The 13,915-nt window shown below is 36.3% G+C and overlaps 1 protein-coding gene across 1 annotated transcript in view; it reads right to left on the bottom strand.

The window, feature by feature from the left end:
- Positions 1–13,915, bottom strand: part of BANK1 (B cell scaffold protein with ankyrin repeats 1) — a 137,178-nt gene that overhangs the window by 81,372 nt on the left and 41,891 nt on the right. The window contains exons 5-7 of the mRNA XM_053941621.1: positions 13,504–13,642; positions 10,797–10,939; positions 3,929–4,049 (exon numbers count right to left, since the gene is read on the bottom strand). Of these exons, the coding sequence (XP_053797596.1) occupies positions 3,929–4,049; positions 10,797–10,939; positions 13,504–13,642 (403 nt within the window). The remainder of the gene's footprint in view (positions 1–3,928; positions 4,050–10,796; positions 10,940–13,503; positions 13,643–13,915) is intronic.

The raw sequence follows: 13,915 nt of genomic DNA, 5'->3' as shown, positions 1-13,915 counted from the left end.
ACACAAGCCAATAGCTTTGCCTCCCATGCAGTGAAGGGAAAAAGATGTCCTTGGACTTAGCCTCTCAGAAATTCCTCCCCCAAATCCATATGCAATTATGAAATACAGTAAGGTTAATGACCTCAAAAGAGATGATTGAAGCTTCCTGGTCTTTGTTTTTTTGCCCTCATTGTGAAAAATAACATCGCTAATTATTTGAATCCCTCCTAAGTCAGTATGAAGAACCAGGTTCTACAGCAGAAACCAATGATAACTATGGGTACCACTGTCAAAATAACAGGTGAGAAAAGCCCACTACAAGATCTATTTGTGCTTGTTTTTTAAATTATAACTGTTCTTTAACTGCCAATTCTCAAAATTGAGCTGAGCTCTTAAGACAAATTAGATGTTCAGCTGTAAAGAAAATTCCATCATACTATGTTTAACCACTTCAAATAAAGTTTTGCATTATACACAGTAGGAAGAAGCTGTAATTATTTGATAGCTCACGTGCTTTAGGCAGAAAATGCTATTCTTGAACTTGCAAGTCTGTCACACTGAATTGGTGAAAATTGCTGGAAATTTTCTTTGCTGTGAAACCGGAACAACTGGTGCATTTCAGCTAACTATATAGAACTGAGCAAGAGCAGTAAGGGTATAGTAGGGATAAAGTAGCTTTTACTCATCATCAGTCCTTTAATGGAGAATGTTAACAGAGAAAAGCTGTGGCTTTTTTGGCACCTACACTAAGAACTAGTTCACAGATGATCATAAGCTGGAAGGAAAGGTTAAAGTGAAAACCCTCAAGTGGCACACTATTAAGTGCTTCAAGGTGGCTTCTTCAACTTTCAACTTACATTGAGGCCAGTGCTTGCTTTTAATTAAAGTTCTTTTTGACATACAGAAGGTTAAGAGTTAATTGTTGGGGTTTGTTTGTATGTTTTGTCCTGTCATAGTCCTTTCTCTTCTCTGCAGAGAATTCTGCAAAACCTCAGCTACAAAACAGAGTATAAAATCCAATATTACCCTATCATAGCACTGTCTTAGCCTGTGGGAATTTTCATAAAATTGAAGTAAGGAAACAGAGCAGCCTACAGTGATATTTCTGCACATCTTGTAAGACATCCTTCTTGTATTTCCCAAATTATTGAAACAGGACATGGTTGTTTTTCTTAGCAATTTAAATAGCACCTAAGATGACGTCTACAGTGCCAATACCAGTACCTTCTCTCTCCCCCCACTACTCTGCTAGAAGCTAAAAACCCTGACTCTATTTCTTCTTTTGGGATAGATGTTTCAACTTGGAAAAAAGAATTACAGAAATCAGGACAGAATTTGCTATGTTGTTAGCAGTTTTAGGTGACAAAAAGCACTGTTTTCTATAAAGCAAGTTCAGGACTTTTCATAAGCATCAGTAGTTGAGTTTAATTAGAGAAATAGCAATAGATAACTTGTAAAAAGGGAAAATTAATTAGTTCTGGAAAATGAACCAGGATTTCCTCAAGTAAATGTTTTTTTTCCTTGGACAGGAAACAATGCAACAAAAATTCCCAAATCTGAGGATTCTGAGAATAAGGGCTCGCCAAAAAGAAACATATTTCTCAATAAATATTTTGAAACACGAGTTTGACTGGATTCTATTACCAGAATATAAAGGAATAATGTGCATAAAATATTATCATATATTATAATATTATACAATACCCTGAAATCAATTCAGTATGGAATGTACAATATTTCAGACAGCATTTCCACCTTTAGTTACAGTCTTTCACAGGAGATGACACTACCACTAAAAATCCCAGACAAGTCGTGGCTCTGTCTCCAGTTAATGCTGCTTGTTAAACACAACATTTTCCAGTGGTTTCCCTTCAGTCTGCATTTAGCTCATCTTATCAGAGTTAACCTTTGCACCTTTGCCACCTATCTTGACATTACCAGCCTAGACACTGACTGCTCACAAACACTGCACTGTCATACTAAAAAAATGTCAAACAGCCATTTTGGTGATGGGATTGGCTCCTTAAAAATTATGTAAGCAAACATGCATCTCATGATATTTTGATCTAAACCACTGTCTGTACAGGAAAGCATCATACTGCATTTTAATTTCTTCACATCACATGCCTTTTGTATTTACTTTTACACTCCCAAGTTTTTGATCACACAGCTGCACTTTTTGTGAGAAGTCAAACCATGCAATTCATTAGTTATCCAATAAATTAATTGTAAGTTCTTCATTCTTGGTTCATCTTGAGGTCATATTGAGATCTTTCAAGTGCAGCAATTTATCAGCTGTACCCTGATGTGCAAGAATGTTCAAATAAAGCATCCATGTAGAACAATACAATTTCTCTTCCCTATACCTCATGCTGAAAGCTTGCACTCCTCTCATCCATTACTGGACATGTCTAGTGGCTGTTTGGGATGCTTTTATGTGAGTCAAAGACACAGGTTTATATACCTTTCAGGCAGAAGAGGGATGAGAGTCTAAGCCTCCCACATTCTGAATGCTTCCAGTGGCTGCAAACACATTTTTTTAATGAAGAATCTGGGCAACTAACTTTGCACCCACTTTTGGGGCCATGCATCAAACCAGTTTGTTTTAAGGTCACTATTGGCTCAAGCAGTCAACTTGCTCTTGAAACACACAAGCTTTTTGGGGGCCATAGCAGGTTGGTTAGCATTATTCTCAATATTCAAAAACATCACCAGATCTAACAGTTCTTAGAGAAGTGAAAAATCTTTTACTCATCAACTAACATTTCACATTGGGAAAGACTGTTGAATCTGTGTTATCCACCCCCATCCTGCAGTCTTGCACAGGAAAATGTCAAGGACAGGCATTTATTTGCTCCCGCTAACTTCAATGCTTAAGCTCATTTTCACATTACAAGTTGAATCATGTTTATCTAATACAGAGGAGTAAATTACATCAACAAAGAAAAGGAAAGGAAACATGATGGCAATCCCTGTAGTGCTACCTTCAAAACTTGTTTGTATTTGGTTATGAGAAGTGGTAGGTTTACTGACTGTACAGAGCTCATTTCTCTCTCAAAACCATAGTCCAGCTACACAAAACAGAAGTCAAGCAGCATCCTGAACACATCTTTCTCAGGTATTTTAGAAGGAAAACGCATTTTCTTGAGTAATGCTTTTCCCGAAAAGTTTCCTAAAAATGCTGAGGTTTAATACACATTTGAAATAACATCATAATGATGCTTTCAAAACACAAGCTAAATAACCACACTCTTGGTTTATTGCAAACCAGTTTGAATCCCTAGTAAGTGGCTAATGAATTCAACCAGGGCCCTCCATTTGGTACTAACAGCAGCTTCTGTTGATGCATGACTGAATTACGCATATAATGTATCTACTTTATAGAGAAACCCTATTTTAAACTCATTGTGATGCCTTCTTTTAAAAATTAAAAATAACAAAATTATCTTTTTGCCAGAAGTAATGAAAACCATTAAGTGCATAGGTAATAAAAGTGTCTGGAGAAGTTTAGTACTGTTCTATGATCAAAAGTCATCCATTCTTTTCAGATAGAGAAAACTTTCAGATTTCCCCCATACTTGGAAAAAGTGCAGTTTAAACTGCATTGCAGAAGAGCAATCAGGAAAAAACATATAATGTACAGGCATCTCTACATGACTCTTATTGCCCATTTCCTCTGTAAGTATGAATTTGCTCAGCTGCAAAGCTGTCAATTTGCAGTTAATCCAAAGCTGATCGAAAATCCAGAGATGTATAAATACAAAGTACTGAGTCACAAAGTAATGATTTACAGAATTATTTCTCCCATTTTTTCTGCTTATGTTGTCTTTATTGTGGATTCTTCCATTTCACTAGAGGCTTTCAATACTTAAGGATTGTCTTATTAACATTTATAAGTAACAACCATAGCATCAGTAATAAAAATCAATACATAGAAAAAGTGACTCACTAGCTTGGTGACGGTGCTCTTCTTCACTTTGGAATGGGCTGAATTCATAAGTAGGTATTTTGCTTTTCAATAATGAAGTCAGAACATTGTCCACCTTCTCTACAGAAGAAAATTTCAATGCCTGTTTAAAAGAAACAAACAAACAAAAAAGAGTGTATTTGTTGTATATGTATTTTTAACTTAATCCTCAGAGCTCTGGTGAATCAAATTACTCAAAACAGTATTATGGCAAACTCTCAGTAAGAGAAGCACAGTTTTTGAAAACTATAGAAGAGATTTTAATACAAAAGAATCATGACAACATGATCCATAAACATGCATTATAACATAAGAAGTTCAGACATGACTTAAAAACTTCTGGATGAAGTGTAAGGACAGGAAGATCTATGTTGTACTACAGTAGTAATTCAGGGTGAGTTTAAAGATTATAGTAGTTCTCTGTAAACCAAAACTTTTACGTTAAGATTGTGGAGTTGTCTAGGTAGGAAACAGCTTCAGTTTCATCAGCCAAGACATTGTTGACAGAACAAGAAACTGATATCAACCAGATAGATCAGCTTCCTACTAAACACACAGTCTTTAGACAAGGGAAATCTGCCCTGACTGCCAGGAGATTTTTGAACGCCTCCTTCTGGACAGAAAGTTGAGATCTATGCCTAGCAACTTTCAAGGTAGCCAGAATTATATATTTCTTTGCCTGGCCTGACAAGAGCAGTCTGACTACAGAGATTTGAAGAGTAAGGACATTTTACACCAAGTACTACAGCTGTGTTCTCCAGTGTGTGCTGCACTGGGCACCAAAAGGAGCTCAGCCACAGCAGAGAAGAGCTCGGGGAGAGTTGTTCTACTCTGCTCAGGGTCAGTAGCCCTGTGTTAAAGTTTGCCTTCCCACAGCCAGACTGTCTCTGGTCAAGATGATTCTGGGATGAGTAAAATGGAACATCTTCAGACATGGTTAGCATATAAACTTAAAAAGAAAGTCTATGACTTTCTATGCTGAGGAGAAAATGATAGGGGGGTGTACTGATGAAACATAAGGTTTAATTCCCAAGGCTGTTAAAAGGGAATAAGAGAAGTAAGTATGGCATGATCAGAAAATGTTGAATGCAGAGCCAGGATATAATTTTCATCCAACTCCTACCAAGAATTAGAAGAGACATTTATGCAGGCAGGAAGCTAACAATATGATTGTTTATTTTTCCCATAATTAACCCTGGCCCTTCCAATATTAAGATATGTAAAAACTATTGCATTTCTTTTCATAATTCACTCCCTTTCTGTGCTGTCACACTACATTCTCAGTATTTTTATTCAATAATTATGAATACATATAATAATCTTCAATAAGGAAAGCAATAAGCCCGAAGAAACTACTCCACCTAGGAAAAAAGGTCTTTGAGGCTTGCTCTAGAATAAAAATTTAACCTGAGTACAAGACTTATTGTGCAAATTCAGAAAGCATATGCAAAACCTCCCAAAAATATCTATAAACCCCTCAAAATATTAACATGAATAACAACACTAGGTTTACAAGTTATTAAGAGGAATAATATAAAAATTCAGTTAGGAAACCATACTATTCTCTCTCGTTCCAAATAGGTCTTAGATACATTATCATTACACTGCCTTAACAGAGATCAATCTAGAGTAGGACAAAACCAAGTAACAACCCAAGAACTAGCTCAGATGAGTGTATATGGCAGATCCTGTGTCATTAAGAAAGAGGCTCAAAACCACTGAAGCAACTGTGTAGTAGATAGCCCACTTCGCAGAGAATAAGAATTTAAGTGGGCTTCTAGGCAAACTGAGCTTGAAGTAATATTTTTAATCTGCATTTTAAATGGCAGGGATACCCCCTACACACTGTGCTCCCTTATCTAAACCTCTCTGCTCAAAAGAAAATGAACAAACAAACAAAACCCTCCCCCCAACAATACCTGCCTCTTATCTTCTGTCCTAAAATTCCAGAGGAGCAATTTCTCTTTTAAGCAAGCATTCTGGGATATCTTGCCTACAAATCTCTACTTTTTAATAGGAGCTGAGACCAAAACCCTTCCTCATCCCTTATATTCAGTCAGAAACCTATGGAAGAAGTGCCTTAAGAATGCATAGGTCTAACTTCATGATCAGACAACCAAATTTACATGGAATAAAAGAGTGTTTTACAACCTAAGATGGAACAAATTCTTGAAATGAGAAGGGCTTCAGGAACTTGCAGCAAAATTTCTCATACTTCAGCAGGCCTTCCCTTCAAAGACCAGCCTATCCATTTCTATGAATTACAAGTCAGGAGCTTATATAAAGTTATCAGTGCAATTTGCCTCAAGTTTTCCACCTCAACTTTTTATTTTTCCTCTTACTCTTGATAAAAATCTGAGGGCTTAAGCAATGATTTAACAAGCTATGATGTTAACTGAACTGTAATGGGGAGCTTTGTTGTGCTACTCTACAGCAAAAATACAAAAGGAAAAAAAAGATTAGTTAGTTAAAAAAAAAAAAAAAAGGCAGCTATGTCTTTTATCTCACATACATGAGGGCCTGTTCCAGAACTTATGTGAAGATAACAACTAAAACAACAGCAAAACAGAAGTAGGAATAGGGACACTCTGCACTATCCAGCTCTGTATCATAAAGGGCCCCTCCTCAGGAAACAATTCAGTTTAGACTTTTACTTCACTGCCCATTCCTGCCCCAGAGCACTCACAGACTCAAAGTCTGCTGTGTTTATGTATTTTAACATACCCTACACAGACCTCTATAGGCCTAAGAAATCTTCCCAAGAAATCTCACCAACATTACAAACCTGAAGCTCCTGGGGAAGCTTCACCAATGCCAAGAGAAGCAGAACCGTAATTAAAGTTGCACTCAAAGTTAGGCACCCTGCAAGAGAACTCTGAGCCACTCAGGAGTTCAAGAAAGCTCACCATTTGTCCAAATAAAGATTTACAACACTAGAGAAAATACACAATAGTCCTAGTTTCCCTCTATGTCCTTGCAGCCCCCCAGAACTAACTTAGTGAGTCTGTAGACAATTCTTCCCATACTCTCTGAAGCACACCCAACTTCTCTGCTCCAGTACTGGAAATCCTTCCCCAAGCCTCACTGCTTGCCCCAGTACCACCTCTGCAGCTGTAGGCACTATCTCTATCCCCTCACCCCTTTCCAGAGCAACAGGACGCAGCAGTGAACAGAAAAGCCCCAAGTGCTGACCATCACACCTGGGCTTCCAAAAACATCCTTGAAGAAGGAGACCACCAAGCACATATTTTGCTACTTTTGTGAACAAGATTAGCTATGTTCTTTAATAACTGCTAACCAAGCCCTGAAAATGTGTGCCACTGAAACACAGCATCCACAGCCAGTAAATTAACATATTCCACACTGGCTTTGGCAGTACTAACAAGGTCACATTTACATAAAGATGAACTTCTTCATTAGTTCTTACATATCAGACACTACTTTATATGCACTTCCATATCTGGATTGCTTCTGCCAAAGAGAATGGGCTAGGTTTGAAATCAGTCAGGCATTTCTGACAATTTTAGCCAGTGATAGAATATGGACAGCTCTCATACCTAGAGGGAAAGAAAGAAGCATTTTAAAATAACAGCTGTTGATGTGGCTGAGAAGATTGAAATATTAAATACAGTTTCAAATGAAGTATCTCTGGGGATCAGGTAGAGATGCATACAAAATACCACCACATAAATCATATAGCTATTTTACAAGTTTTCATAGAGAAGGGTGCATTTTATTTTCATTCTTCTTTTCCAGTATCAACTGTAACTGGAATCCTGTTTAATGACTATGATAAAAACATCATTTAAGATACCAAGTATCTCACAATCATGGGAATATTATTCAACCAAAGCTTGTCATAAAGACTTCCTCAATCTCTCTAGATATTCTAAGTTGCGCAAGCTAACGTGAACTTACCAACTTCAGTAATAAGGATATGACCTTAGCTTCAATTTTTTTTAAATTTTGAAACCAAATAAATCTATGCCAGAAAACCCCAGCACTAAATAATTGAATCAATATTTCCACTTGGTAGAAACTCTGAGAGAAAAATCAATCCAGCATACAAATCCAGCAGAATGCTGAAATGATTAGTTGATGCAAAGTAAAACATGAAATATAAAAAAGTTTAATTTTGAATTATAAAAACCTTAAAATCACACCGTACATTAGGTTACTGTAAGAACATAAACTCCCTAAGAGTTTCTTGAATGCAGAATTGTGAGAGAACCAAAAATAATGACCTTTAGCCAACTTTCACCCTCCTATATTCTCATAGCAAATCCATTCAGCGTTATGATTCAGTTATTATGATCCCAACTCTTCCTACTTTAACATTTCAGGTTTTTTTCTTTCAAAACTCATGCAAAGAAACTAATTTTATTTATTAATTCAATTATATTTTAAATATTTATTTTGTTGTTTAAAATGTCTTGCTGATGTTGGTAAATGCTTTATAAATTCAGAAAAATTTGGAACAGAAAATTACAATCTATCAGACGTAACAAAGAATTTAATCCAAAACCATGACTTGTAAAAATCTTAGATTATGTTTAATCAAAACTTTAGCTAATTCCCATCTTTAATTGCTCTCAAAAAACAGATCCATAAACGCAGTGGTACCGTATTTTGATAGTGTCCCACTAAGATCCACGAATTCATCTGACCATCACTAAAAGGAATGGATAGCTGTAACCCTATTTGTTGGGTTTTCCCTCTTTGTCTTTATTGGGGGACAAAGTGGAGCATTTCAAAGGAGCTGGAAAGGTTGGCAAGGCAATACAGAATATAATGTAAACATTTTACCAAAGCACTGTGTCTTTGGTATGAACTAATGCAGCCATTTGCTTTCACCACAGAATTTTATTAAGGAGATACTTCTCAGATTGCAACTATTTGTGAAAATCTTGAACTTTCCCTTGAATCACGGAGTCACATTGCTTTGATCAATAATTGCGGTAAGGTTTTCTATTTTATATCAGTTTTGTTTTCCATTATGTTTGATTGTTACTTTGCATAGATAAATGACTGTTGCCCCAGGATACTTTTGCAAACAAGTTGATAGTCTCAAAGGTTTTAATTATCCTGGTTAAACAGAAGTTACTACTACTGCTGCTCCTTGATGGGAATTCTAATTAGTATCAAGTCTGTTTTGTTTTTCCTTTTGTGAACATATTTTAAAGATTAAGTTAAATTACGTTTTGTAAATTGCATCTTTATGATGTAGCTTGTTGACATTAAATCAGGAGCTCATTTAAAAAGTTTGCAGAAAAATTTTAGCTACCTAGGTAGTTACTGTGCCTCACTCTGAGGCCCAGCAGGCACCATTAAATAAGACACACAGGTATACTTACAGAGGAATTACCATTAGTATATTTTGCCACAGAGCAGCCATGCCATTGTGCAGACTGTAGAACTTACCCAATTAAAAACATTTTTTGACATTAATTTTTCAGTTACCAAGACAATAAAAATAATAGTGTATAGCATTGTCACCTCATATAAACCCTTGCTTATTATTCAGAGGAGTAAAGGTGAGGAAATATTAAACATACTTCACAGTCATAACACTACAGCTGTATTTCTTGCTGTGCACTACTGCTCTGCACAGAATTATTTTTGCATTTGAATATGATTTCAATTGCATGTGCTTTAATAAATATCAGTCATGCTGGTTAAACAAAGGGTCAAACTCCTGAGTAACACAAGTAACTGTGGAAATACCTTGTGTGTTGCTGGTATCTAGGTTATCATATTAATGATAAATTTTTTAAATCATTATGGCATACTTCTTTATGCATAGAGGTTTAAATGAAACCTTTTAGGGGCTTACTTAGATATACTTCAAAATACAGGCTAAAAAATTATGAATACCATAAAGAATTTAAGGACACATTTGTTCTTTGAGTTGCACTATTTTTCTTGTGCAACAGCCTGTTTTCCTAGAGCAGAAGTAACTTGTACTTGGAAGGAATCTAACCTCATCCTTAATAGAATACTAATAATGCAATACATCATATTTTATTAATCCTTTTGTTATGAGTGTAATGCCTTAGGTGGTGGATAAGGTATATTTGTCACAGGAAAATGAGATTGTCTGCACTGGAAACACAATCCATTATTTTTGTTCTGGCTTTGCAATTTCAATATAGACATCATGCAAAGTCTGCTTGGGCTACCCACCATTCAACAAATGACACTTGAGAGTCCATCTTTTCCTTAATATATGCTTTCTTTTCCTGTTTTTTCTTATGTGCCACTGGGAAAGAACATGCTGCAGAGCACTGCAGTCTGCTGTGCTGATCTGAAACACAGCTCAAAACCTGATTTTTTCTAAATATACGCAAAGAATCTGCATGGCAACCAGCAAATCACATGAATGAGAATTCAGCAGCTGTAAATGGACTCTACATGAACAGCAACCTACTGTTTCCCATACAAGCTATGCCAGAAAAATTTAGTTTGATGGTGAATGAATAATAACCCTCCAAATACAATGTGGTTTGAGATTACTTGCTTCTATTGGTTTCAGAACATACAAAAAATAACACTTTAAATGGAGAGGGACTGCACTAATATTTATTCTTATTTTCAACCTTTGGAGTGCAGTATGTCGCTCATTGGGCATATACAGCACAAAGGATGTTTACAACACTCTCTAAGGAAAAAAAGAACATGGAAAATTTTGGTTTTTCTTGCCTGACTTGCTTACAACTAGACATCTGAGAGGCAGCCTACTACTGAGCCATTACAAATTACTATGCAATCAAAAGATTGCATACTATCTCTTAGTTCATCTAGGCACTTACAGTCTATTTTTCTTTAATTAAAATTTGAGAAGTCAACTTACCTGACAAGTGAAAGCTATTGGGTCAGCCACTTTCTTTAAAATGGGTTCAATTTCCTCTAGTGCAGTATAGTATTCAATCTCTGCTGTCGTCTTAATGACTCCCCCACAGTAGACATTTACATATACAGGGCCAGCAGGAAAATCTTATAAAACACAAATCAGAACACCAGCTGAAAAAATTTTACAGTCCCAGACCAGAGATCTCAGGGAATGTGTAAAAACCAGAGAATATCACAGAAAAACATAGAGTTGATGAACTGACTGGATTTACATTTCACAAATGATTCAGTGTAGTCAGGTTTTTTATTCCCATCTTTCAGTCTAACATCAGAAAACTGACAAAAGAAAATACATATCTTTGAATCTGTATAAAGCAAAGCTATTGTATTGCTTCACATTAGAAAGGAGATGAAAACAGAATGCTTAAAATTTCCAACTGCCTTTTGATAGACTGATGACTTATAATCAGCTCCCTTATGCCTACATGTTAAGGAAAAGTGCACTTATCACAAATAGAGCAATCACTATTCATCTTATTAAACATTTTTCTTAATTGCAGTCAAGGTTCTCAAAATTGTATTTGAGCTAGGTTGCAGAAATTGGAGTATAATTAATCCATTCCAGTTGTTTACCTCACAAAAGCCAAGGAGAGAGGCACTTGTAGTCTGTTACTTAAGCACGATTTGCTCTGTGTGTGCAGCACAAGCTTACTTTATGAGCACATTTCCCACCCCATTAGTGTTTGTTGTGCCTGGCAGTCTGCTGGACCACACTAGCACAGTCTTCTTAAAATACTAACTCTGCCCACAAAACAGTGAAAAAAGGGGCAATTCTGAAAATGGAGAAGAGGAATAGGGTGAGGGAAACTAGATGTACTAAAAATACATCACATTAAATCACTTAAATGGAAACTGCCCAAATGTGGGCTTAAAAAAAAAGCCAACAAAAAACCAACAAAACCACAGCATTTCCCCTATAACATCAGATCAGATGGACCTAAAACAGGATATCTCCAAATTTCCACTTTTCCAGATTTTAAAACAGAATAAACACCAAACAGAAATTATGTATGAAATATAATAAAACTTAGCTACAGCTCTCTGACAATTTTTTCATATTTCATTTACTTTTCACACTTTATTCCTTCACCTACTACAGAAACCTTTTTGTGATCAACAGTGTTCCCACCAAAAAAAAAAAAAAATTTGAAGACTCTTAAGATCTGTGCATGAAGAGGGCAGCTTTTGTTCTCTGATCTCCAGTTACAGATGGAAGTTCCCTGTTTGTTACATACTTTCCAGCAAGGTTTCTAAAAACAAACTGTCTGCACCATCACAGTGATAAAGAACTCTCAGCCCATACATGGCCATTGTCTCAGGACAGTGTTCAGGATGAAAATCACAGAATTAATTGGATTGGAAAAGACCTCCAAGATCATTGAGTTCAACTTCTGACCGATGACCAACCTGTCAACAAGACCATGGCACATGTGCCACATGCAGTCATTTCTCAAACACCTCCAGGGATGTGACTCCTCCACCTCTCTGGGCAGCCTGTTTCAATGTTTAACAAATGCTTCTGTGAAGAAATTCATCCTGACATCCAACCTGAACCTCTTCTGGCACAGCTTGAGGCCATGTCCTCTTGCCTTTTCACTGATTGCCTGGGAGAAGAGATCAAATCCCACCTGGCACAGGCTCCATTCAGGCAGGTTGTAGAGAGTCATCAGCCTTTTCTCCAGGCAGAACAATGCCAGCTCCTTCAGCCACTCCTCATGTGAGGTGCTCTCTAGACCCTTCCCCAGCTCCATTATCCTTCTCTGGACACAATCCAGCACTTCAGTGTCTTTCTCAAAGCGGGAGGCCCAGAGCTGGACACAGCACTCAACTGGGGCAGTCTCACCAGTGCTGACTCACAGAAATCATCAGGTCACAGAATTACCAAAACATAACTTCAAGAAGCCACAGTAGAAAATTGTAGCCTATTTTGTAGTATTTCCTCCTATCTAAGGTTATATTGCAATCATTTTATAATAAAATATTATGTAATATTATGTACTTCCTCTGGCAATTCACAGCATGCAGCCCAAAAGCAAACTATACTTTGAATGCATAGGTGAGAAATGTTTTAACTCTTAACTTGCATCAAGAATGGGGATAGGTGTGCCCCTTAAATCTGCACAGATCTTCTAAGAGAAACTGTTAAATAGTTGAAACTGTTATCAACTAGTTATGGGTGGAGCAATAGAAAAAAACATTAGGAACTAGCAAAGATGAGTGATACAGAGAAATGAGATGAATGGGAACAGAGAAAAGAAACTATTTCCTGCATCAGTAAGAATTATGGAGAGGAGAACAACCAGATTTACTGCATTCAATATAAACTGAGACATTTAGTAACAGAGTAATAAGAAAAGAATATTGGGTTTGCATTTTATGGCAGTAATTTTGAAGAATGTTAATCTGTAACTAATCAATGACATTTTAAGACTGCCACCTGCCATTTAACCACAGAAAACCAATCTAATAGAACCTAGGCTCCCATAAATCACAAGGCCTTGCTTCTCTGCATTATTAAAAGTTATGTATGCAAAACTCATTTACAGGAAACACTCACAAAATAGCAGAAAGGGAAACTACTTATCAGAAAAAGTGAAGGGAGTTGAAACTTTTTAGTTTTTCTTAAAGGTAAAGAATATTTTTCTTACCTAGGGCTTTCACATATTTGACCTTCTTGTTCCAAGAGGCTGTCTGCATTCTAATTTGTTGATTATCTGTTATGAATTCAATTTCTAGAGTTTCTTCATCTATTTCCTCTTTCAACAGAATGAATATTTCACCAGGGTTCTAAAAAATTAGAATTTGTTCCCATTAGTCCTTCAGAAAATTACACTGGAAGTGTAACATTATATTGAAAGTGTATTGAAAAACTTTCCTTTACCAGCAGCTTCATGCAAAAAATTTGTACTACCAAAATATGGTGGTATCTCACTGCTTCCTTTAGTATTTCATGAGCTTTCCTTTAGTGTTTCCTTTCTTGCATGAAAGACACAAGTAACATAGGATTTTAAATTCATCTTGCATAAGAATATTTTAAAACAGTATTTTAAATGCATATGT

The sequence above is a fragment of the Vidua chalybeata genome, chromosome 4 (genome assembly GCF_026979565.1).
Source record: "Vidua chalybeata isolate OUT-0048 chromosome 4, bVidCha1 merged haplotype, whole genome shotgun sequence".
Classification (NCBI taxonomy): Eukaryota; Metazoa; Chordata; class Aves; order Passeriformes; family Viduidae; genus Vidua; species Vidua chalybeata.
This window is presented reverse-complemented; position numbering and strand designations above follow the sequence as displayed.